Source organism: Eumetopias jubatus, unplaced genomic scaffold (genome assembly GCF_037043125.1).
Source record: "Eumetopias jubatus isolate StellerSeaLion01/CBP00866 unplaced genomic scaffold, mEumJub1_p1.0 scaffold_8, whole genome shotgun sequence".
Taxonomy (NCBI): Eukaryota; Metazoa; Chordata; class Mammalia; order Carnivora; family Otariidae; genus Eumetopias; species Eumetopias jubatus.
Window position 1 is genome coordinate 91735388 of NW_028274814.1, and position 22391 is coordinate 91757778.

Below are 22391 nucleotides of genomic sequence, written 5' to 3' on the forward strand. Positions count from 1 at the left end.
TGACTGCCTTCGGCTCAGGTCATGATCCTGGAGTCCCGGGATCGAGTCCCGCATCGGGCTCCCTGCTCAGCAGGGAGTCTGCTTCTCCCTCTGACCCTCCCCCCCCATGCTCTCTCTCTCTCTCATTCTCTCTCTCAAATAAATAAATAAAATCTTTAAAAAAAAAAAGAGTCAGCTCTTAATGTTAAAGTCTCAGTATATTAGTTCTATGCTCTTACGACCTAGGACCTAATGAGTAGTTTTCCCAGAAACATGCAAACCTGGAAATTTGCTGCACAGATATCCTTGGATGCACACTTTTGCCTTTATCGATTTCTGATGTTTTCAAAATGCAGAGACACATTTTGATAACCAATTGATGAGATTGCTTAGAGTGAGAATGCTTTCCCTCCATCAGACCTGCCTATTTCCCTTTTGTTTGCCAGGTGTTTGCTGCAGGAGATTTTGCTCAAAGAAGTCCAGGAGAGCTCCTGTCTTTGAAGTGGCTACAGAAGATGCTCTGCAGCAGAGAAGCCAGCAGTTTATAAACAATAATTTGTGTCTACCTACCAGGCTTTTTTTTCTTCCCTGAACCACTTAATCCCATAGAGAGCAAATTCAGGACAAGCTCACAGACACTTCAAGGTCTAAAATGCAGAATATTTTCTCACATCAAGACCGCTGGGTCAGATGAAACCAGCTCTTTAGATGCCTGAGTACTTTTCTCTAAAGAATTCTCTATATCAACTCTTTCTCCTTCTTCCACTTGGATACACAGCTCTGGGAGCTCTGATCAGCAAATTAATTTGTTTTCCCTTTTATGGAACACCTATAAAGGCATATTTATTTGCTCAGAGTCTCCTTATTTTGTAGTAATAATGTAGTAAACATGCCATTCTTCCTCTTAGAAAGTGCTATGTTCTAGCCACTGATGACAAACAATAGCTCTTTAGGCTTTGAAGTTGATCTACTTGCTAATCTTTCTCTATTCTGTCCCTTTGAAAATCGAGAAAATTCTATCACTGAGTGTTGGGAGGATAAATTACTTAATATGTAAAAAATTTATTTAAAGAGTACATGTGCAGAAATAAATGTTCCACTCACCATTATTTTAAAACATTTCTGAATAAATATATATATCTACATATGTACATGAAACATGCAGAAAAACTTATATATGTATTCATAGTCACTTAAAATTAATAGAAAATGTGTTTCCTTGCTATGTTAAAAAGGAATGACCTATTTTAAGCTTTGGAAATCACCCTCTAGTTTTGTATTTGTAATTGTAATTTGAAATTAATATATATCTGAAGAGTTCTGTGTTCACAATTAATAATCATCCCTATGTAGTTTTTTACCTTGACCGACCTAGCATCTCTTTCTCTGGAAAAGTAGGAGAGCCACTTACTGATCCCTCACTGCCCCCTACAGTATGAAATTCCTGCTGAGATAATAAACTCGTCAGAACTTAAAAATGCAGGCACAAATCAACAGCCACCAGTACCATTTGGAAAGCTTCATTTAGAGGTTTAGAAATAAGCCACGGAAGAATACCAAAAAGGATATCCTTGCATAATTCTGTTGAAAGTATGGAGTAACCACTGCAAGCCATTCAGCATTAATGGATGTGCCAAGAGCGGCACAATGATCAGGTGCTTTGACTCAGAAATTCCACTTGTAGAACTCAGTCCTAAGGAAGTAATCCTAACATGGAAAAAGTTTTATGCATTGGGTTGCTCTTCACTGTGTTATTTATAATGATGAAAAATTATCTAGAGACAATCTAAATAGGAGAACATTTAAATAATAGACAGAATATTGTGTAGCTGGTAAAAAAAAAATAATGTTTACAGAATATGTAATAACATGGGAAACTGCCTCACTGTCCTTAAGCAAACAACGAACAAAAAGGGGCACAAGTTGTTGCTTGAATGGAAAAACACTAGGTGGAAAAACACCAAAATGTTAACATTTTCTTATGTGAGTTAACTATACATGACTTTCCCTCTCCCACTCTTCCTTCTCTTTTTCTGTATTTTCCAGAGACTTTTAGAGGGTGTACTAGTTTATGATGGAAAAAAGTAATGAACTTAAAACTCCGTACGGATTCATAAAAAGAAATAGTTATACCCAGGAAATTAAGTACTGCCAACTCTAATGAAGTCCAGTTTATGTAACTGAGTGAGTAATGGGTTTTGCAAGTTATAATTACTACAAAGACAGTTTGCAATATAAAACCCTCAACTTGTAACAGTGAGACAAAATCTCAGGCTTGGCTCCTCAGTTCTTCGTAAAGAGCCAAGCAAAGAATAAAACATTATGAGTATCTAGAAAGGAACTACTATTTGAAGAAGGTCTTAGAGGGTAAATACTACTAGTAATAATCATTAGTAAAAAAGTCTTAAAGGGTAAATATGAGTAATATAGCTGTCTGGTCTACCTGCCTCAACGCTGAACCCCTAAAATCAGTTTATTCATCAAATTGAATGAACTGAAGTCAAGCTAATAGGAAAACCCGATAAAAGTTGCATAAAATAGATTTCGGTAGATTTTATTGGCATTATTCAGGCAAAAAGTATTTTGAAAAGTTAATTCTGCTTGAAGTTTGTTTTATTTTTTGTTACAATTAATGGTATGGTCCAAGTTGTTTTCTTCCTGTGATTTGAATTCAAACACAGAACCAAGAACAAGGCTGAAATGATAACGACTAATAAATCACAGACATTTTAGAACTGAAAGGAACCCTTATTTTACAGATGAGAAAGAAAGTGAAATACTTTTCTGAGGTCCCACATAAATGGTGTGGGAGCCGAGCCAGAAGCCAGTGTGAGGCTCTGAGTTCAGAGACTGGGATGCCATCACTTATCGTGGAATTTGGGCACCTCGCCAGCACGCTCCCTAGCGTGGGATCTGGCTGACTAGCTTTCTTTGGCCTCATGGCTCCCAGTTAGCACTAACAGCTCATTAATACCAAGGGAAGAGAAGACCCCACTTTTTTAGTGTCAACTGTGTGTCAAGTACTTTGTACATATTATGCCACTGCATTTTGCTGCCAGTGTAAGAAGTAAATTAATGATTTCCTTTTGGGACTTGAAGAAACCAAGGCCCCAAGCATTTAAGTTGATCAAGATTTGGCCCGTGCTGCTGTTTGCTTCTCTTTGATAGTAACTTCTCCTCCTGTTGGGCAGCTAAGACAGAAAACAGTGTGTTAGAGCTCTTCAGAAAGAATCAATAGGATAGATGATAGAAGATGATAGATAGATAGATAGATAGATAGATAGATAGATAGATAGATAGATAGATAGATAAGGAACTGGTCCATGTGATTATGGAGGCTGGTGAGCCCGAGATCTGCAGTTGGCAAGCCGAAGACTGAGGAGAGGCAGTGTGAAAGTAGGCAGGCTCAAGACCCAAGAAGAGCCAGTGTTTCAGTTTGCTGGCAGTCAGGCAGGAGGAGTTCCCTCTTGCTTGTTGGGAGGGTCAGCCTTTTTGTTCCACTCAGGCCTTCACCTGATCAGATGAGGCCCATCCATACTGGGGGGGTGCCATATGCCTTCGGTCTACCAATTCAAATCTTAATCTCATCCAAAAAACATCCTCACAGATGTATCCAGAATAATATTTGACCAAATGTCTGGGCACCCGGTGGCCTAGTCAAGGGGACACATAACATGAACCATCACACATCATGTTCTCCAGTGTGGTCAGGGCCTGGACCAGGGGGAGGGGATCAAGGTATGCAGACTGTAAACTTATGGAGGACTTATTCCTAGGTTCACACAAGCATCCTGAGTGCCTCACTTATCTCACTCACCCTAGTCCTGGCCCCATGTCCCTCTCAAAGGGGCAGATTCAATCACCTCGCTTAACGCGAAGGGTTTTATATTAAGGGTGCAGCTTTCTACAATCATGTAAATACCATTCCAGAAAAGTCTTGGCTATGCAGTTTCTCAAGGAATTGATGGCAACAAATATCTGAAATACCAAGTATGAAAACAGATGAAGGGTAATTATTTCTATACTTACCATGGCATGGAATGGTAATCCACTTATATTTTCCACTGAAAATGGTTCCTTATAATTTAAATAGTATTTATCGAATGGCCTTTATTTATTTTTATCAAAAAGCAAATGTATTTCTATAAAATCACAAACACAAGTCTTTTCGTGCATCACAGAAGTATGCACAGCTATTAAAGATCAGATTTGGATCATTTTACATTGGGCTAAAGGCCATTCATCTCAAATTATAACAGTTATTCCTCATATTTAATTATCTACAATGTCAGCAACGCCTGACTTTTCACAGTTATTAGGAGGATTGAGTGAACTCAATGCAACAAATGAAAGCCTGTTTTAAACTATTAAGTGCAATATAGAAAGGTGTCACTGCTATTAGCGGAGTGTTAGAAATCTCTTACCTTAATTCAAGAGAGCTGTACCAATTTGCAATGTCTCCCTCACTTTAGGAGTAAGTGTTCCCTCAAACCCCAGACAACATAGGACAGGCAATGAAAACTCTCCAAATTCAAGCCTGCAGATACCCAAGAAATCAGATACATTTAATGATCAAACTTTGAGAACCAGAGACATTCAACCAGTCTGGAGTCAAATGGCCTTTTTCGTTTCATTTAGCCTCTGAACTAGATCTTGACTTAGTTAATTTGATATTTGCCTTGTAAGGTAGGACTCTCTAAATGAAGCTGCTTCATTAAAAATTGATTTGGCTGGACATATCGGCTTACTCTTGTATAACATAGAGTTGAAACAATATATACATCCATATCCCTACTTTGGCATCTGACTGCCAGGGTTCACACCCAGGCTCTGCAAATGACTAAGGTATGATCTTGGGCAAGTTACTTAATTTCTCCACACCTTAGTCTTCTCATTTGTTTCAATGGAGATAAAAATAGTATCTTCATGTCACAGAGTTGGTCCAAGAATTAAATGAGATAATCCATATAAATTACTTAGAATAGCTGCTGGCTCATGGTAAATATCTAATCAATGTCAGTTCTTATTATTAGATTAAATCACATGAAATTTATCTATTTTAACCTACTAAAAATGACAGTTTCGAGTGAGCCATTTCAATATTTACAAAAGCCATGCTATTTTAGCCTCCTTTAACAGTGAAAGCTCTTATCGGTCAGGGTCCTTATCTAACTCATGCTCCACAGCACATGGTGTGCATGCAGTAGAATGTCTAAAGAATAAAGGTGCCAATTCAGGAACATCTCTATTTTAAAGAGTTCAAGTTGCTGTTTCGTCATGGATTCTGGGGTCAGATTACCTGAGTTTAAATCCTGGCTCCACTACTCACTAGTTGTGTGACCTTAGGCAATTTGCATTACCTTTTTGTAACCCAGTTGCCATTTTTGTAAAATGGAAATAGTAGTAGCACTTATTTCCTAGGTTGTTGAATTAAACTAGATAGTGATGAAAAGTGATTATTAGCACAATGACTGGCACATAGGATACCATAGTAAGTGTTAGTTATTTTCCTTTTTTCTTCCCCTCCTCCCTTTTCCTCCCCTTCTCTAGTTTATCACACAAGTTTTATAAACTAAAAGATGATTTCACAATTCTAGAAGTAATCTCCAATTCTGGCAATTAACTCTCATCAGAATATAAAGAGTAGAGTACCAGTAAATGCCATCTGTGATAATTTTATACTTTTGCTACATATTTAGGAATCAAGGTTGAAGAAATGCAAAATTGCTCATGGGAAGGAGCTGAGGAAATTGGGGGTGTGTGGGGACATGGGCTGCAGGAAATTAATGTTGGTGTCCAGGGGGGGTCAAGGGTCTGAAGTCATGCTGTTTTCGGTGCCAGGTGGCAACGTTCAATGTCAAATTGAGGAAAGGGGTAGACTGCCCATTTCAGCACAGGACACCAAGTTGCTATGAGATTGTGAGGCGCATGGAGAACACAGCCCTCTCTGGCCCCTTGAGTCTTTATATGTTGGGAAGCATGAAGAGGCTGCATCTACACCTGACAGGCGGGTCTCACCAGGGCCGCACTGTAGCAGCAGAGGTCAAGACATCTCCCTCCAGGATGGCAAGTACAGAGTCCTTCTAAGAACTCACAGAAATAGCTGGTCTTCACTAGGGAAGAAGCAGGAGTAAATGAACCAGGGACCCTACATCTGCAATGGAGAGGACAAGTCAGTGGACTTCAGGGTATACATGCAAGGCAGAACTCTCCAAATGGGAGCCCACAGACTGTTAGTGTTTTGGGATATCCAAGTTACAGCAGGAAGGTGGGTGGTAACCCATTATGAAGAAAACTTTCTTTGAGTAACACAATTAAAAGTATTCAGTAACATCTGCCCTAGTAAGTTTCATGCCACTGAGCATGTTCAACTAGAGGTTGAGAGACCACGATTCATGGATGCTTCAGAAAACGTTGGGCTTGATGGGATGGAGGAGCTCTGGGATCTCTTCGAACCCTGTTATTCTGTTGACACCTGAAGATAGAGCCAGGGAAGGCAAAGAAGACACTGGATGAATATGGAGAGATGCTCAAAGCTTGACTCCAGCCTGAAATCGAGCAGTTGTTTAAAAGGAAGAAATAGAAAATATGTGTAAAATGAAATCATTCACATTTATATTTATTTAGGATGAGTTCTCAAATCTATGATGAGTCATAATGCTTTTAGTGGAATTTGAGAGAGTTTATTTTCTAACTTACTTCATATATAAATGGTCTTTTGAAATGAGTTACGTCAGATCACAGTACCCCACAAATTGGTCTCTGTTAGACAGAGGGCACCCCCACAGCCTTAGGAAATGTTGAGGTGGAAAATTCCATAAAGAAATAACTTTTACATTGCCACCTGCTGGCTACTGCTGTAAGTGACAGCAACATAAGTGTAATTTCCAAGTCTTAAGTTCCAACTGGAAACAGGAACACTGATTGTAGTTACAAATGACAGGAATTAAATAGCTTCACTAAGTCCTCAAAAGGTAGATATCAGAGTAATTTTAGAAGTGTATTGGGGATCCATCTGGGTATTGCCTTAAGTAGGAGATAATTTGCGTGGATTTGACTTCAGATGTGAATCACCCCCCTAGTGGTGCATGCATGATTCATACTGACTAGCCCTTGTGAACGAGGCATCCTAACAAACCCTATGGCGTAGGTTTATTCAGGCCTATCTTCAGCCCTCACAGACTGTTTCCTCAAGGTAGTTGAGACGCTTAATTCTGGAGAGATGACTTTCTCTGTCACCTAGTGTTATAGCGACATTTGTCATATTCATTTCCAAAAAATAATAATAACAATGGCAAATAGGAGGCAAAATACATGAGGCCCAACTAATGTCAAGTACATAAAGGCCATGAAGGTGAGCAGAGAAGTTGTTCCAAGTATGCATATATTAGTTTTACAGGTTTCAGGCTATACCCTGAAGAACACCAGGAACCCTATGTAGATTAATTCATACCTCTCCCAACAGAGTTAGGCACCTTGTTCATTGTGCAATTATAACACATTTAATATTGCATTCTTGTTGTTTTGTTCATCTCTGTTGTCACATTAGACTGAGGGAAAGCTTGATCTCCTTGAGGGCAATCTTCATATACAATTTATATATATATATATTTAGCATTCAGCACAAGCTTTGGCATTAGGTAGGTCCTCAAATACTTACCAAGTTGAGGTCAAAACAAGGAAGGAAGAGAGGGAGGTACAGAAGAAAAACGCCAAATCTCCAAAATCAGTCTTTCTATTTTACATCTCATATCTTCGCTCTAGACTCAAGTTTTCAAATTCATACCAGATTCTGCCATCTGAATGTTCAGCAGAAAATCCATGTTCAAACATTTCCAAATGGACCCCACTGCTTTTGTGCCTCAAACTGTTCTGCTCTTGCTCCTGTAATTAATTTCTCAGTTAAGACGTAACTATCCAACCATCTGTCCATCCATCTTGGGAGTCATCCTCTAGCCCCTCATTTCCATAACACGCACATGTCAATTATACTGACAGACATCTCTGGAATCTGCTCCTTCCTCCCCCTCCCCACTGCCCACCTTCTTTCACACTCTTGTCACCTGGTAATGTCTTAAATAACTTCCTAGTTGGTTCCTAGTCCTCAGCCAGGCACCCCAGCATCTACCCTTCCTCTGCCACCAAAGTTATCTTTCATGCAGACATGACGTTACCATCTATGTTATCATGCTCCCTATTTTCCATAAGATAAGTCAACTATGGCACACAGAAATCATAATCTTCCAGAGCTTTCTGGGACTGATAGCTCTTCTCCAACTACACCAATGATTCATAATCCTGTGTACTTTCCTATGGGTCATTCAGTATACACAGAATGCCTAGTCCAGCCCCACCTGTCTTGGCCACTCTCTGCCTGCTGAACATTTTTCATGACCCAGGTTAGATGTTACCTCTTCTGGGATATCTTCTTCAGAATATAAGTAATTGTAAATTTACCTGATCAATGGCAAAACCCTCTGGCTTTATGCTCCCATAGCACTTCTCTTAGGGCATTTAATGAGGACCACCTAGCCCATATGAAGGCTCTGTGCAAATTAGGTAGAAGTGTCCCCTCTGGACAGAGGTGGCTCTGTGGCATGCTATCAGACTTGACAAGTGAAATGAGCTGGATTTCAACTCGGGCAGGTTGAATTTGCCACTTTGGTCAGGTTACCTTATGCAACGAAAGAAATCCCATCCAGCGGCACATGTAGGCCCTGAGAACTCAACACAGTTATTGCCTTATATGCCACAGTCTTCACCACCAGCTGGTGAATTCCTAGAAGGCAGTTAGATCAATTAAAATTTGTATTCTCAGAACCTAACACATAGTAAGCTTTGATAAATGTTCTTTGAATTGTTGTTTTTTTGAATGAGAAGACATTCCAGAAGTTATCACAGGAAGATCTCTGAGTATATAAACATATATACTGCATGGTCTTAGGCAAATATTTTCACTTCCTTTTGCCCTAGTTTCCTCATTTATAACCTGAGGACAATACTAGTGCCTACCTCAGGCCTTCTGTGAAGATCTGATGAGAGAGTATATGGCAAAGTGACCGGCCAAGAGTATGTGTTACGCAAGTATTAACTATTATCATCGACGTACAATAGATAAATGAGTATTCTGAGATGAACTTTTTTAAATTTGACAACAAATAAGACAATTTTGGAGGAAGAATCTTTCTGCCTTGATTTAAAAAAACGGAAACAGGTATTGCAATTTGAATGAAAGTATTACCATTAATGTTAAATGATTGAAGATACTTCACTTAAGAGATAGAATCATAATATTTTAGAATTTGGAAGGCATTTAGAGGTAATCAAAACTGCTTTTCTTATAGGTAAAAGAATTGGGTTAAGTGACCTTTCCACGGGTTTTACTGTTTCTTCTTCTGGCCCTTCCCAAACATCCAGCCTCATCTCCTCACACACACACATACTGCCCCCCTGGCCCTGACCTCCAATGTTTCCCTTGCATACATACATCCAGTCCCTGTCTAGGGCACCATTAGCCTCTCCCAGAATGCACTTGCACAGATCCTTTGCCTCTGCCTGTGATAGCCCTCCTTCCTACACACCTGACTTCTGTCTCAGCTGATTAAACAGCTTCAAGTCCCAATTCAATTGTTGTATCTCCTCTGGCAAAGCCTTCCCCTCCTTCCTCAGCCAAAGTTAGCTGTTGCCTCCTCTGTGTTCCCACTCTGTGATCATACCTCTATTTAGCACTTACCAGAGCAAGGACTCTGAATCTCCGCTGTCTAGGTTTGAATTCCAGCTCTGCCACTTACTACCTATGTTTCTCTTGCTCCTCTGTGCCTCGGTCGCCTTATCTATTGAATGGGAATAATAATGGGATCTACCTTATGTATTAATTCATTCAACAAATAGTTATCGACTGCTTATGGTGTGTCAGGAACTGTTCTAGGACCTGGAGTAGTTACATGGTGAACAAGACAAAGTCCTTGTTCTCAGGAGCTTACATTGAATGGGAGGCTTGAACAATTAAAATAAAATATAATCAGGTATAATCATTATTCTAAGGGCCATAAAAATGAACAGCAGAGAAGGAGACTCAAGAATAATGAGGGTGGTGGTGGTTGTTTTACAGAGGAGAGGCAGGGAAAAGCTGTTAGGGGAGGTGACATTTGATCATGCATGGGGGAAATGAGTGAGCAAGCCACACAGAAATCTAGCGGGAGTGAATTCTAGCAGAGACAACTTCGTGTGCAAAGGCCCTGGGGCAGGAAGGATGAGCTTGGGGGTAGGGGACAGAAAGGCTAACAGGGCTACTGCCAAGTTAATGAAGCAGACAGTGGAGAAGATGAGATGCTCTTTATTTCTAGCACACCAAGATTTTTGGATTTTTATCTCCTAAATGTTTCCCCAATCCATTTTTCTCTTCTCTTCATCCCTGATCTTGTATCCTATTATCCTTGATTTCTCTCCTTGCAGTCAAGCCCCTTCAAAGCTATCTTCCATCACCCGACACAAGGATCTAAATAGATAACTCTAACGCTACTGTCCTCTGCTTTATACTTTTTCATAGGCTGACCCCACATTGTCTGTAGAGTAAATCCCAGATGCACTACCATGCTGAACAAGGTCCTCTAGGACTTAGCCCCTGCCTACCTCTTTACTTCCTACTTGCACATACACACCAGCCACACCAAAGTATTGGTTCCCAGATAATGTCTTTCTGGTCTCTATACCTTGCCTTAAGCTGTTTCCTTTTCCTAAAAACATCCCCTCTTCCACATTTTTGCTTGGCTAACTCAATAGTCAGACTCAGCTCTGGAGTTACTTGCACTCTGTGCTCTCGTTATAAGCTGACAATGTCCTAGTGCTGCTACAGTACCACTTCCCAGCAATTACTAGGATGATCTGTTCGTATATACCTGCCTCTCCAGTTAGCCTCCAATTTTCTCAAGGGCAGAGAATTGGTCCTTAATCATGTTTTGCCTCCCTAGGATATGAACTGTGTTCTGGCCAAGAGCCTTGAAGCAAGAACTATGTTCATGCCCTTCCTCATATTGTCAGCTAAGAAGTCAATCCTGAATCTGTCCTGTCTCAGGCTCATACAAGACATAGCTGCTCTATGAGTTTGATTCAGGTAAATGCATTTCAAAGGATGCCTGACAATTTTCAAGAATTCTTTAATCACATTCGTCTATAAAATTCAAAAAGAAGACAAAATCCACGTCTGAGAAAAAAAGAGAACAGAAATTGTCCTATGAATTTAGAAGGTTTTTTGTTTTTTTTTTAAGATTTATTTTATTTCTTTATTTGAGAGAGAGAAAGTGTGTGTGTGTGTGTGTGTGTGTGTGTGTGTGTGTGTGTGTGTGTGTGTGTGTTTCCTGGAGGGGAGAGTAGGCGCAGAGAGAGAGGATCTCAAGCAGTCTCCCCATTGATTATGGAGCCCTATACGGGGCTCGATGCCATGACCTTGAGATCATGACCTGAGATGAAATCAAGAGTCAGATGCCTAACTGACTGAGCCACCTGGAAGCCCCTGACTTTAGTAAGTTTCAGAAGTCTAATACTTGAAGAAGAAGGCTTATTTTAAATACATCTATGTCCAGTGTCCACTTTTCATCATTTAAACGGAAGGCAGCATCACCTGCCAAATGTAATTTCTATACCTTTATTGTACTTTTATACTTAAAAAGGTATGGGAGTGGAAAATAGATGCTCAATAAATTCTTTCACAAATCAACATATTATTTTCCTTTTTAAGCTTCTTTTTACATTAAATTCAAAGTTCTAGTTCTATTAGAAAATTAAATTGATTTTTTTAGAAGTTCTATGCACTCACAAAATGAAATATTTTAATAGTTCCATACCCTAATTGCCAAAGATAATTTAACCTGGAGCTGAGACTAACCATTACAGAGTTTTCCAAAAGTTTAATAAGAAAGAAGAGCTAATTGATGATTGTAGAAAAGCCACTGTCCACCCAACACATAAACCAAAAATTTACTTAATATATCCCTGGGACAAACCTGCAAAATGTTGAGTCTATTGTTTTCACAGCAGAGAAGAGAGAAATCTCCCTGAATTGTTTCTACCTTCTTCTCCTCCCCCAGAACACTTCTCCATTATTTGACCTTGACATCCCCTTCACTGAATTTCCATGACCTCTCAGATGGGATACAAGGCCCCTCATGATCACCTAGAACATGCCTTCCCCTTTAAGACGTCCATGCACTTGAACATCCTGAGCTCTCCACTTGGAAGGTACTTTTCCTCTCTTGCTGGTCTGATGAATGCTTCCACATCCTTGAGGAATCAATTCAGACATCACCTGTTCAGTGAGCTCAGTGAAGAGCTCCTGCCTCTCGTTCCTCCAGGCAGGGAAGAGAGTGGCTTTTTTGTGCTCTCAACCAATCCTATACTTTCTAACTCATTTGGATGAGTATGATGAATATTTGCTTCCTAGACTATTAGCTTCCTGAGGGCAGGGACCATGCTTATTCCTCTTTGTGTGCTCTATGACTCAGTGTCCATGTTTGTTGATTGACTGAGTGCTTGAGGCAGAGAAACACTGCAGGGGAGAATGACCCCCCCCCATCCAAGAAGGGTTCACAGCAATGTAACCAAGTTACTCCCAGGCTGGCAAATGGGGCATATTGGCTAAATTATTGCAGCAAAAGAAGTTCTGACTTGCCAGTGTCTCCTCCAGAGATCCAGCTACAGGATGAAGAACATTTTCACTAAACTCTTAATCCCTTAAACTTTTCCTCTCACAACACATCAGGGACATTGACATGAAATGAGTTTAATCCAAAACAAAATGCTTTATTGAATATCATTCCTTTCCACTTCACCACAACAATTTAAAAGACTTTTATTTCTGCAAGCATTTTAAAGTCAGTAATAAACACAGAGGATAGCGGTGAAGGGCTTGTTTACACGCCTTTTATACCACCGTGTACGGAAGACATAGCAGAGTTTACATTTGTGCCATGTAAATCGCTATAGAACCAGATGTGGCTTACAAGGTACCTTGTAACTCATCTCCTCTAAGCAATAAAGGCTTTTTTTTTTTTTTTCTGGCAAAAGTTTGAGAAACTTACTGCTGTTTTCTATCAGCAGATACAACAGATGGCTGGCACATGCCTGCTTTGCTAAATGAAATGGGCTCTCTGCAGAATTACTCTTTGATCCCTAGTGGCATGTCCACAACACCACAATGCAAAATACCACAGCATAGCAGAATCTAAACATTAAAAGTTTAAAGCGGTGTTTTTGATATGAGTACCTTCTTAAAAAAAATCATGCCCACAGTATGTAAACATATTCACATTCCCACTTTGAAACCATGGACCAGGGGTCAAAAACTGAGGCATTTCCTCCATTTGATGACATAAAACCACTGCAAAGGTATGATGGCCAACCCCAGGAGTATGAAAGTATGCAACCACTTGGGTTGTAACTACCCAAACCATCATAACTCCGTTAGGAAAAAATGCAGACAGTACACATTAAGGGACTTAAATAATAATAATCAGTGTTACCATAACTTATGGAATTAGAAGAAGATGGTTAAGGGTATTTGGCAGTTCCTTTGAAGAGGGAGAGGAAGTACTCGAATTAAAATTCACTTCTCTATTGCCTTTCTTTCATTTTTGTTGGGGGAGAAAAGAAGGAAAGAAACATTTTCATACAGGTCTACTTTCCTCAACCAGTCCAGTGGGAAATGTGAGACTGCACACTACAGCCAGTTTAATGGGACTAGTGTGACATCATATCAAACACTATACTGCAAAAACAAGCTATCTGGAGCTTTAGGGGCATTTAAATGACAGAATTGGATTATGACAGAATTGGATTATCTAGTTCATATTACAGAAACATGTCAGTAGAATGATTCCACTTTTTAAAAAAAATTCACAAAAATATGAGTCTATTTTCAGGAAAATGATCTGTTTTTGACTTTTCTTTTTGCCAACTGTACCTTCCTCATTTTAAAGCTGAATTTGGGTGCTACTGACTGGAATCATTCATGAAGACACCACTATCCCAGTAAAGTTCTTGAGCTTTTCTTATACTTGATCTTGTATTATTATTGTTCTTATTTCTGGCAGTTTGAAATAATTCAAGAAGTTTTTTTTTTTAAAGATTTTATTTATTTATTTGAGAGAGAGAGAATGAGAAATAGAGAGCACAAGAGGGAAGAGGGTCAGAGGGAGAAGCAGACTCCCTGCTGAGCAGGGAGCCCGATGTGGGACTCGATCCCGGGACTCCAGGATCATGACCTGAGCCGAAGGCAGTCACTTAACCAACTGAGGCACCCAGGCGCCCTCAAGAAGTTTTTTAGTTGATAGGGAGCTAGGAAGAGTTATGAACACATTTATGTTCCTTACATATTGATAAATATTGCACTCGAAACACTGCACCTTCAGTATATGTAGTATTTTGTTTTCTATGGTGATATATAACACAAAGGAGCATGTTTCTGCAGTTTAACTCAATAATCAATTCTTCTCAAATATACATGTGACCACCCAATTCCCAGGGCATCAGACAAAATTCTCCTCTTCCTTTCCCGTATCCACAATGACACTTTTCAGTTTTGTTTTTAAACATCCTGCAATTGAGAAAAATGAGGCTCTATCACTGACTTCCAGTAGTTATAAGAATTGTGAACACCATACATGAAAACAAGCTTACTTTAAGATCTGGACCTGGATGGTTAGAGCTTGCTTGGTAATCCACGTGGTGGTGTGGAAGTTAATACTGGCTGATTATCTTCACCCAGAGAATTTCTATTCCATACACACCAATTTCACCCCAACCCTTGCCAACCATCTCAGAAATCCAGGCATTTGGTCATAAGAAGTTTGGAAAACTAGTACAAATGGCTCAGCATAAATCCATCACCACTGCTTAAAAAAAAAAAAGCCAACATAAAAAGAGATGCCCAATTCACTGGGTACTAGATTCATAGTACCTTAGCATCTATATGCAGGTGATAGATTATATTACAGTAACTAAAATCAAGTCTATATGATCTTTATAAATAAAAATCTATTTAAATGATCTATATAAACAAAAAATTTTGGCCTGGAACCAAATTGGTTCATATGGAAATCAGCAGCGGTGTCCTAATATTAGAATTCAGATTTGTCTAACAAAACTTCTCATTAAAGTTTTATTTGAAAGCCATTAATTTTAGAAAGGGTTGTTTTCCAAATAAAATGTTTAATTAGTGCATCATTTAGAAAACCAAAATGGTAACTCATGGCCCCTACCTGTCCCAAATTTAGAGAAAAATTAGAATAAGGAATGCCTCATTGAAAAATATCAACTATTAAAAATTATATACAGCAATAAAGGGTATTTTCCCTTAATTACTAAAAATCCCTTAAGCCTAAACCTCTTTAATAGAAATTCTTCTCTGATCTAAAGGCCTTGAGAAGGGCCATGTCAGAAAATGAGTATTTTAAATGGGAGATAGAGTAGAGACAGGGTTTTCTATGGAAAATGAGGATTTCAGTGAAAGAGGTCAGGTCATCTGGTTTCAGACAGGAAAGCCTTCCTAGGCAGATTTTTAGGGATCTTGAAAGAATCTGGTGAGAATCAGATAAGCATTAGTGAATTATTTGGGCTCTGTAGTTATGATCAGTCATGAAAAGCATTTGTTTTACCATTTTGTTGAGTGATTTATGCTGTAAAAATGATACTGGGTAATAAGTATAAGTAAATTATTTATAATGTAGAACATCATGCAAATTTAAACTCTAAAGTATAGCGCTTTGCACACATTTAATGTAAAATAGTTTTTGAAATTACAAATCAATACACACTCATTGCGGAAAAATAAAAATGTAATATGCACAGATGTAACTAATGTTGACACCTTGGAGAATCAGAGGTTACAGGCTGAAGATACAGTGTATTGAGTGCAATATTTACCAATATGTAAGGAACATAAATGTGTTCAAAATGCTTCCTAGTTCCCTATCAGTAAAAAACCTCTGATACATCAGATGTTTATTCCTATGTCTGCCTACATATTTTGTAATGGAATCAAAGAGAATATACTGTGATAGGCTGTTGACCTAATCTGTCATGAATATCTTTCTACGGCAGTGAGTAGATGTCTAGAATATTCTTTTTTTGATGTCTAGAATACTCTTATTAATGTTTCATTGCATTCTCCTGCCACTACCACTGGCCCTCTAAATTCTACCCATGTTTACTTTTATAAATAGCACAATGAGGAACAGTCTTGCACCTAAATTTTTATTAATATCCATAATTATTTCCTTGGGATGAATTTCTGGAAGTAAAATTTCCCAGTTAAAGGATGTCTATCAAGCTTTTTGCTATCAGAATCAAATAGTCTTGCAAAAAGCCTAACGGGGCATCAGCCTCATACAAGCAGGCACCATTTTCCACATACTCAAAACACTCTTAAAAACCTGACCAACTTGATGTGGGGAAATGAATCTCACTGTAATTTTTATCTGCATTTGTTTGAAGTAGAACATAAAAGTTATTTCAAATGGCCCCAAGAATACTTTGGGTTAATGGACTAATAATTTATTAGAAGGAGATAACACCTACTGCCTCTAGGTCTTCAATCCTAAAGTTAGTTTAACTTTCTCCACGTGTTGCCAAAACGCTTTAATATTAAGTTTAAAAAATTTTGTTAATCAGCTGTGTGTTTTTGCTTGTGTTGAAATCCTAAATGTTTGATATTATTTGGATGAAATAACTAGATAATGGAATGAACTTTTCATTTTCCATGTAGATGTTTTGATGTGGTTTGGCTTTAGCCAGAGATGCCTTTCAAAATACTTAATTGGTATTGAAGTGATTATTTTTCTCATCTTCAAAATTTCCATGCATTTCAAAAATTATGCTGCCAGAGTCACATAACTTTATTGAGTAAAATAAATAAAATTTAAATAATATTTTTCAATGTCCCGCTATTTGGCATTGTGTAGATCCTGCCTGCCTCACTTACCCTCCCAACTAATTAAAACAGACACCAGAGTTCATGTAGTTACTTATGGTAACCTATCCAGAGCAGACCAAGCATAAAGAGCAAGATAACTGAACTGAGGTCCTAACATTGTCTTGTGTAATGAGATAATCCACAAGGGTGATCAACACCTAAACAAAAGAGAGAAAGATGCTAGAAGCTTCATCTCCATGCTAGCCCCAATATCTTCTCTAATCCTTTACAAGGGACATTGCTGAGATTGATTCGCAATTCATTTTGTACTCAACAATATATCAGTGCTTGCAAACATGCACTATGATATAAAGCGACAGGGGAGATGACATGGCATTTAAGCCTTTGCTTCAAATTCCATTCTCCAGAAGACAAATGCATATGAAAAATAAATAAATGAGAACTGTTGACATTTTCTGCTTCTCCTACAGTTACCAAACCCTTTCGGCCAGGAAGGGGGTGTAAGTTAAGCTATCGTCTAACGGTTCTTATAAATTCATAAAGGAATAGGGAAAGAAAATATCCTTTTTAAAACTACAGAATTAATACTGATCTCCTCTGCCAGGTAGTCAAACACAGATAGATTCAGGTGAAAAGAAAGGAGATGGTAAAAGGCCATCCATTGCTTTATTACTGATTTTGCACTATTCCAAAATTAATTGTCCATAAAGTATGAAGAGGGAATTATAGGAATACAAGGAATAATCTCTTTAGAGCAATAGGAGCCTCAGTGAACTTATCTACCAAATGGGGGTATTAGAATAGATGACCTTCCTGTTATGAACTCTGGTGGACCCAAAACATCTATTTCTTTTTTTTACAACAATGGAAGTGTTGATGGGTCTAGATTTGGTTTATTTTAGAAAAAAAATATGAGAGAACAGACCTGAGGGAAAAAAGACATTTAAAATGGTCATGGTCACCCAAAATATAACAGATAATTAGAGGGACCCAAAGTGGCTTTTCAATTCAAAATAATTACTTTTTATAAAGTGTTTTTTGGATCACATTCTTCATGAAAATAACCATTTAAGTAAATTTAGAATAAAAAAAGACCTGAAAATGTGATTTTAATTATAGTTACAATGATTTTCATAGTGGACACATTTTACCAACTGAAGAGCAAAAGAATTTACTACTTACCCTTTGTCCTCTAGAGTAAATTCTCCAACTGCACAAAAGAAATTAAACTCATATAATATTTATCCTCCCTTTCTTTCCAAAATTGGAGGTCATTTATGTATTACTGGAACTGTACAAAAGGTAACATACAAAGGATGGTAATGTTGTAAAATAAAAGGAATAGTTCTTCATAAAAATATATTGTAGTTTTCTTTTTCCATATGAAAGTATTTTAAATGGTACTTAAAAAAACCAATAGCCTGCAATATTTTATAAATGTTCTTACACTTTTTGAAGTTGTGAACTTCAACCAGAAATATGTAGCATTTACACTGTTCCAGTGAATAACATTCAAAAATTTTTTCAAATGCACAATGTCAAAAATATTTACAGATTTTATTTTGTTGTAAAGTATAAATAACGTCAAAAGTGATTGGTATATACTATGGCAAAGAGTCTTTTAGATATTATGGTTTTTTCGGTTTTTTTCCCCATGTTTTACATTTTTTATTCTGGCATAGATATTACATTAAATTTTAATGTCAATGATCATAGAAAGAAGTGATGTTGGCATTTGTCTCTAGCAGCCTGAAGACACGGAGTCATATCAAAATAGCAAGCTTAGGGACACTGCTTACCTTTTTCTTTTGGGAATCTTTAGTTTATGTGACACGTTTAAATAAACAGGAGTTAATTCTTTATTTGCTTTGGAAATCACATGAGAAATCACTCTTCAAAGTTGTAAAAATGTACCAGCCTACACACTACACAGTATTACTTCTACCTGCCATCAGGCGGTGGAAATATTAAAAGGTAATTTTCTCCACCCTTTTTGGTTATCAGTACTTACCTGCCCTGCAGCTTGCCAGGTGAAATTCATGGAATGGATACTGACAGGAATAGCTGGCATTCTCTGTTGTGCTTTTCTGAAATCATGTGTAAAAGGGGCCATTTTCCCCTCGGAAACAATCAAGATATCTTCTTCAAATCCTGTTTAAAAAAATAAATAAACAAAAAAACCCGTCAAACTAGGCAAACTTAAAAGAATCCAAACCAGAAAACGCACGCAAAAAGAACACTAAAGAATTGGTATGGGCCATTTCTATACACAGAGCACCTGTCTGGGTACCAACTAATTTTCCTCTGTATGTGATAAGAACAGCGCCAACAGGTACATACTTTCAGGAAAGGGAGTGGACAGGGAGTCACCGGGTGCTAACAAGCGCTGGGTTCACCCTAAAACATAAGGTTGTAGAAACTAGCAAAGGCATGATCAGAACACTAGATCAGCTTAGGTTTCTGGAGACAGAAGTTCATACGCTTTCAGGTGGAAAATAGCTGATTAAAAGGTGGGGGGGAGCAGCCTTCCCTGGAAATTAAGTTGTAAAAACATACTTAAATGCATGCATCTCTCCTTTAACAGAAGCGCTGCAGAGAGCGAAGACACAGGTAGGGGAAGGTAGTGGGCGCGGGAGCCTTACCTATGAGCACTCTCGCCTGGTGAGCATCGATCCAGAGGTACAGGCTTTCCTCCCGCGGCTGCCCGACCTCCGCCCGCAGCGCCAGCAGGCACTGGAGGATGCTCCACAGCCGGAGCGCGGCGCCAGGGAAGGCGCTTCTCGGGGCCATGCTCCTCAGGACCGCCCTCCCGGTGGCTCTCGCCGCTGAACCTCCTTCTGCCTCACCTACCCAACCTGCGGCCGGTAAGTCGTCCCTCAGCCAAAGCTGTGCCCGCTTGGACGGCCGGGCGTGCCGCCTCCAGGCTCTGGTGCGAGAGAGCCCGCGAGAGCCAGAGGAGGTGGGAGGGGAAAGCGGGCGCCGGCGGGGAGGCGGAGGGGGCGCGGGAGGGAGAGGGGCGGCGGAGACGCAAGACTGGCAAAGCAGGAGATGCCAGCACGCACGGCGAGGCCAACAGCCCCAGGGTTAAATACCGCCCGAGAGGAAGAGCGGGAAGGGAGGGCGCGCGAATGAGGTGCGAGCAAGGAGTGGCGAGGCGCAGGTGGCCGCCACTGGGGGGCGCTAGGGGGCGCGCGCGGGCGGCGCGGGACCCTCGGAGGCCGCGTCCACGCCGCGGGGCGCGGGTGCGAGCGCGAGCGAAGGGGGCGCGTGGTGTACGCGGTTGCGAAGAGGGGCGTCGGGAGGGGCCCCTGGGACGTCCCTCGCCTCTGCCTCCTGCTTGGCGAGGCAGGGCCTGAGGGAAACGCGGAGGGCTGACACGCACGGCTTGATTAAGCGCGGAGGACAGGGATGATAATGAGGATAACGACGACTTCCATCCCTATGCCGGTGCCGAAGGAAGGCGCATATTCCTCCACTTCTCCCTTCCCGCCGCTACCATTCCTCTCTGAGCCGCTCGACGCTGATAACTTGGCGCGTTGCCATCCGTGTAAAACCCGACCCGCGGTCCAGGGGTGCCCTTGATGGCAGGCGCTGGGCCTGGCTCGGCGCGCAGGGCTTCCACTCCGCACTTGTCAGGCGGCAAAGAGGGTGCTTTCACAGTTGGGGAGGCTCTTCTCCATGCCCCCACCCGGCGGCGCCAGGAAGAGTTCCCTGGACGCTGGATGACAGGCGTACCTGACCCTGTGGGGGCTCTTAAATTTGCTGAGGTTTCCAGAAACTTGGAGGCACGCGCGGTGGTACTGAAATCACAGGCGCTTGGAGGCAGGACCAAAGCTCTGGCCTTGTCTATGCGAAGAGTAGTGGGCTGGCAGTGGGCTACAGCCGAACATAGCCACCCGACCCCAGCAGAAGGGATTTAACTTGCCCCCTGCCTAATCCCTTGGCTGCGCAAAGAAAACGGAAGCAAAAGGTTCAAAAAAAAAAAAAAAACAAAAAACCACAAAACCTCAAAAAACCTTAGATTTCAGACTCAGAAAAGGGTTGTTTACTTCTCTTTGTTCTTTAGCACCCAGATGCTGCGACAAATGCCCAAGGATCAAGTGTCTAGGGTGTGGTGTTTCACTCAGTCCTTTGTAGAGTAGTGGACACCTCAAGAGGGGAAAACAAACAACAGAAGAGAAGCCGAACTTGTGCATGCATTTAGTTAAATAAATGTTAGGTCACGAGAAGTTACTAAAAAGAACAAAATATGTATTTCCAATTATGAAATATTTTCGACTTTACAACTGTTGATCTTTAAAAGTAATTAGACAAGTTCAAACTTGTCTATGTCAAGAACTTGACATAGTTCTTGAAATGTCAAACTTTATAAGTACTTTAAAGGCTTACTTAATCCTCAACTCTTTTAAGTAGGTACTGTTATTATTTCCATTTTACTGTTGGGAAGCAGGGTTCCAAAAGGCCCAGTAAGTTGCCTGTGGTGACCCAGCTGGTAAGGGGCAGAATCAGGGTTCAAACCCCAGGAACTTTGATTGAAGAGCCCATTCTTTTACCCACTATACCTCGTACTGATAAGTAAATCATAATTAGGTCCCAAGTCTCACAGCCATTCTTCCTTTAAAATGAAAATATTTACCTCTTTTCAAACATTTTATTAGTTTTGATTTCATTTCAGTAATTATTCCTTTATAGAGTGTATTCACATACGTTAGGCAATCTTTAGAGCCCTTTAACATTTTAATACCAATTGTCTCTCAATTAAAGATAATTTCAAAACACAATAGACATTTTCTTTGATTCCTGAAAGTGTGGTCATAATTGAAACTTTTTTTTCCTTAGCAGTGCTCAAACCCCTTATGGCTCTTGGTGCAAGGAGGCCCTCTACAGGCTGTTATAATCAAATACTAAGTAGGAAATATTCATAAAGTGTACTTTTGGGTAGAGAAAAAGAGGGGCTAAATTCCCTCCCCATTCAACTTCCTCTGAGTGAGGCCCCCTCTATTCACGTCTCCTTAGCAGTGGACACTTAGAAAGAATTAGATTTAATTACAGTTAGAAAAACATGTTATTTAAAAAAAAATCTTGGATTTGAGTTCCTTGGATTTTAAAGGGAAGGAAAGAACATAATGGTATACACCAGTCAGCTATTTCCAAGAGTAACAGGGTGTATCTTATTTTGGGGGGAAGGGCCACCTAAGACTTAAATCAGGCTTGACTCTCTGTTGTTAAGGAGCAAAATGGCTTTTTCATTTAGAATACAGTCATGTTTCAAATTTCTGTATTAAAGGTAATATTTATTTTCACGTGATAAAAATTTGGAAATAATGTGCTAGGTGGTATTACAAATCAACCTCATTCGGTATGAAAGTTCTACCATTTATTGGCTGGCTCAGTGGGTAGAGCATGCCACTCTTGATCACGGTGTTATAAGTTTGAACCCCATGTTGGGTGTAGAGATTACTTCAAAATAAAATCTCTTTTTTGA

The 22391-nt window shown here is 39.8% G+C and overlaps 1 protein-coding gene across 1 annotated transcript in view; it reads right to left on the reverse strand.

Annotated features, from left to right (window-relative positions):
* The window catches only part of WIF1 (Wnt inhibitory factor 1), a 67073-nt gene extending 47177 nt beyond the window's left edge, over positions 1-19896 (reverse strand). Inside the window, exons 1-2 of the mRNA XM_028110924.2 lie at positions 19549-19896; positions 18918-19057 (exon numbers count right to left, since the gene is read on the reverse strand). Of these exons, the coding sequence (XP_027966725.1) occupies positions 18918-19057; positions 19549-19696 (288 nt within the window). The 5' untranslated portion in view covers positions 19697-19896. The remainder of the gene's footprint in view (positions 1-18917; positions 19058-19548) is intronic.
* Positions 19897-22391: the final 2495 nt, after the last annotated feature.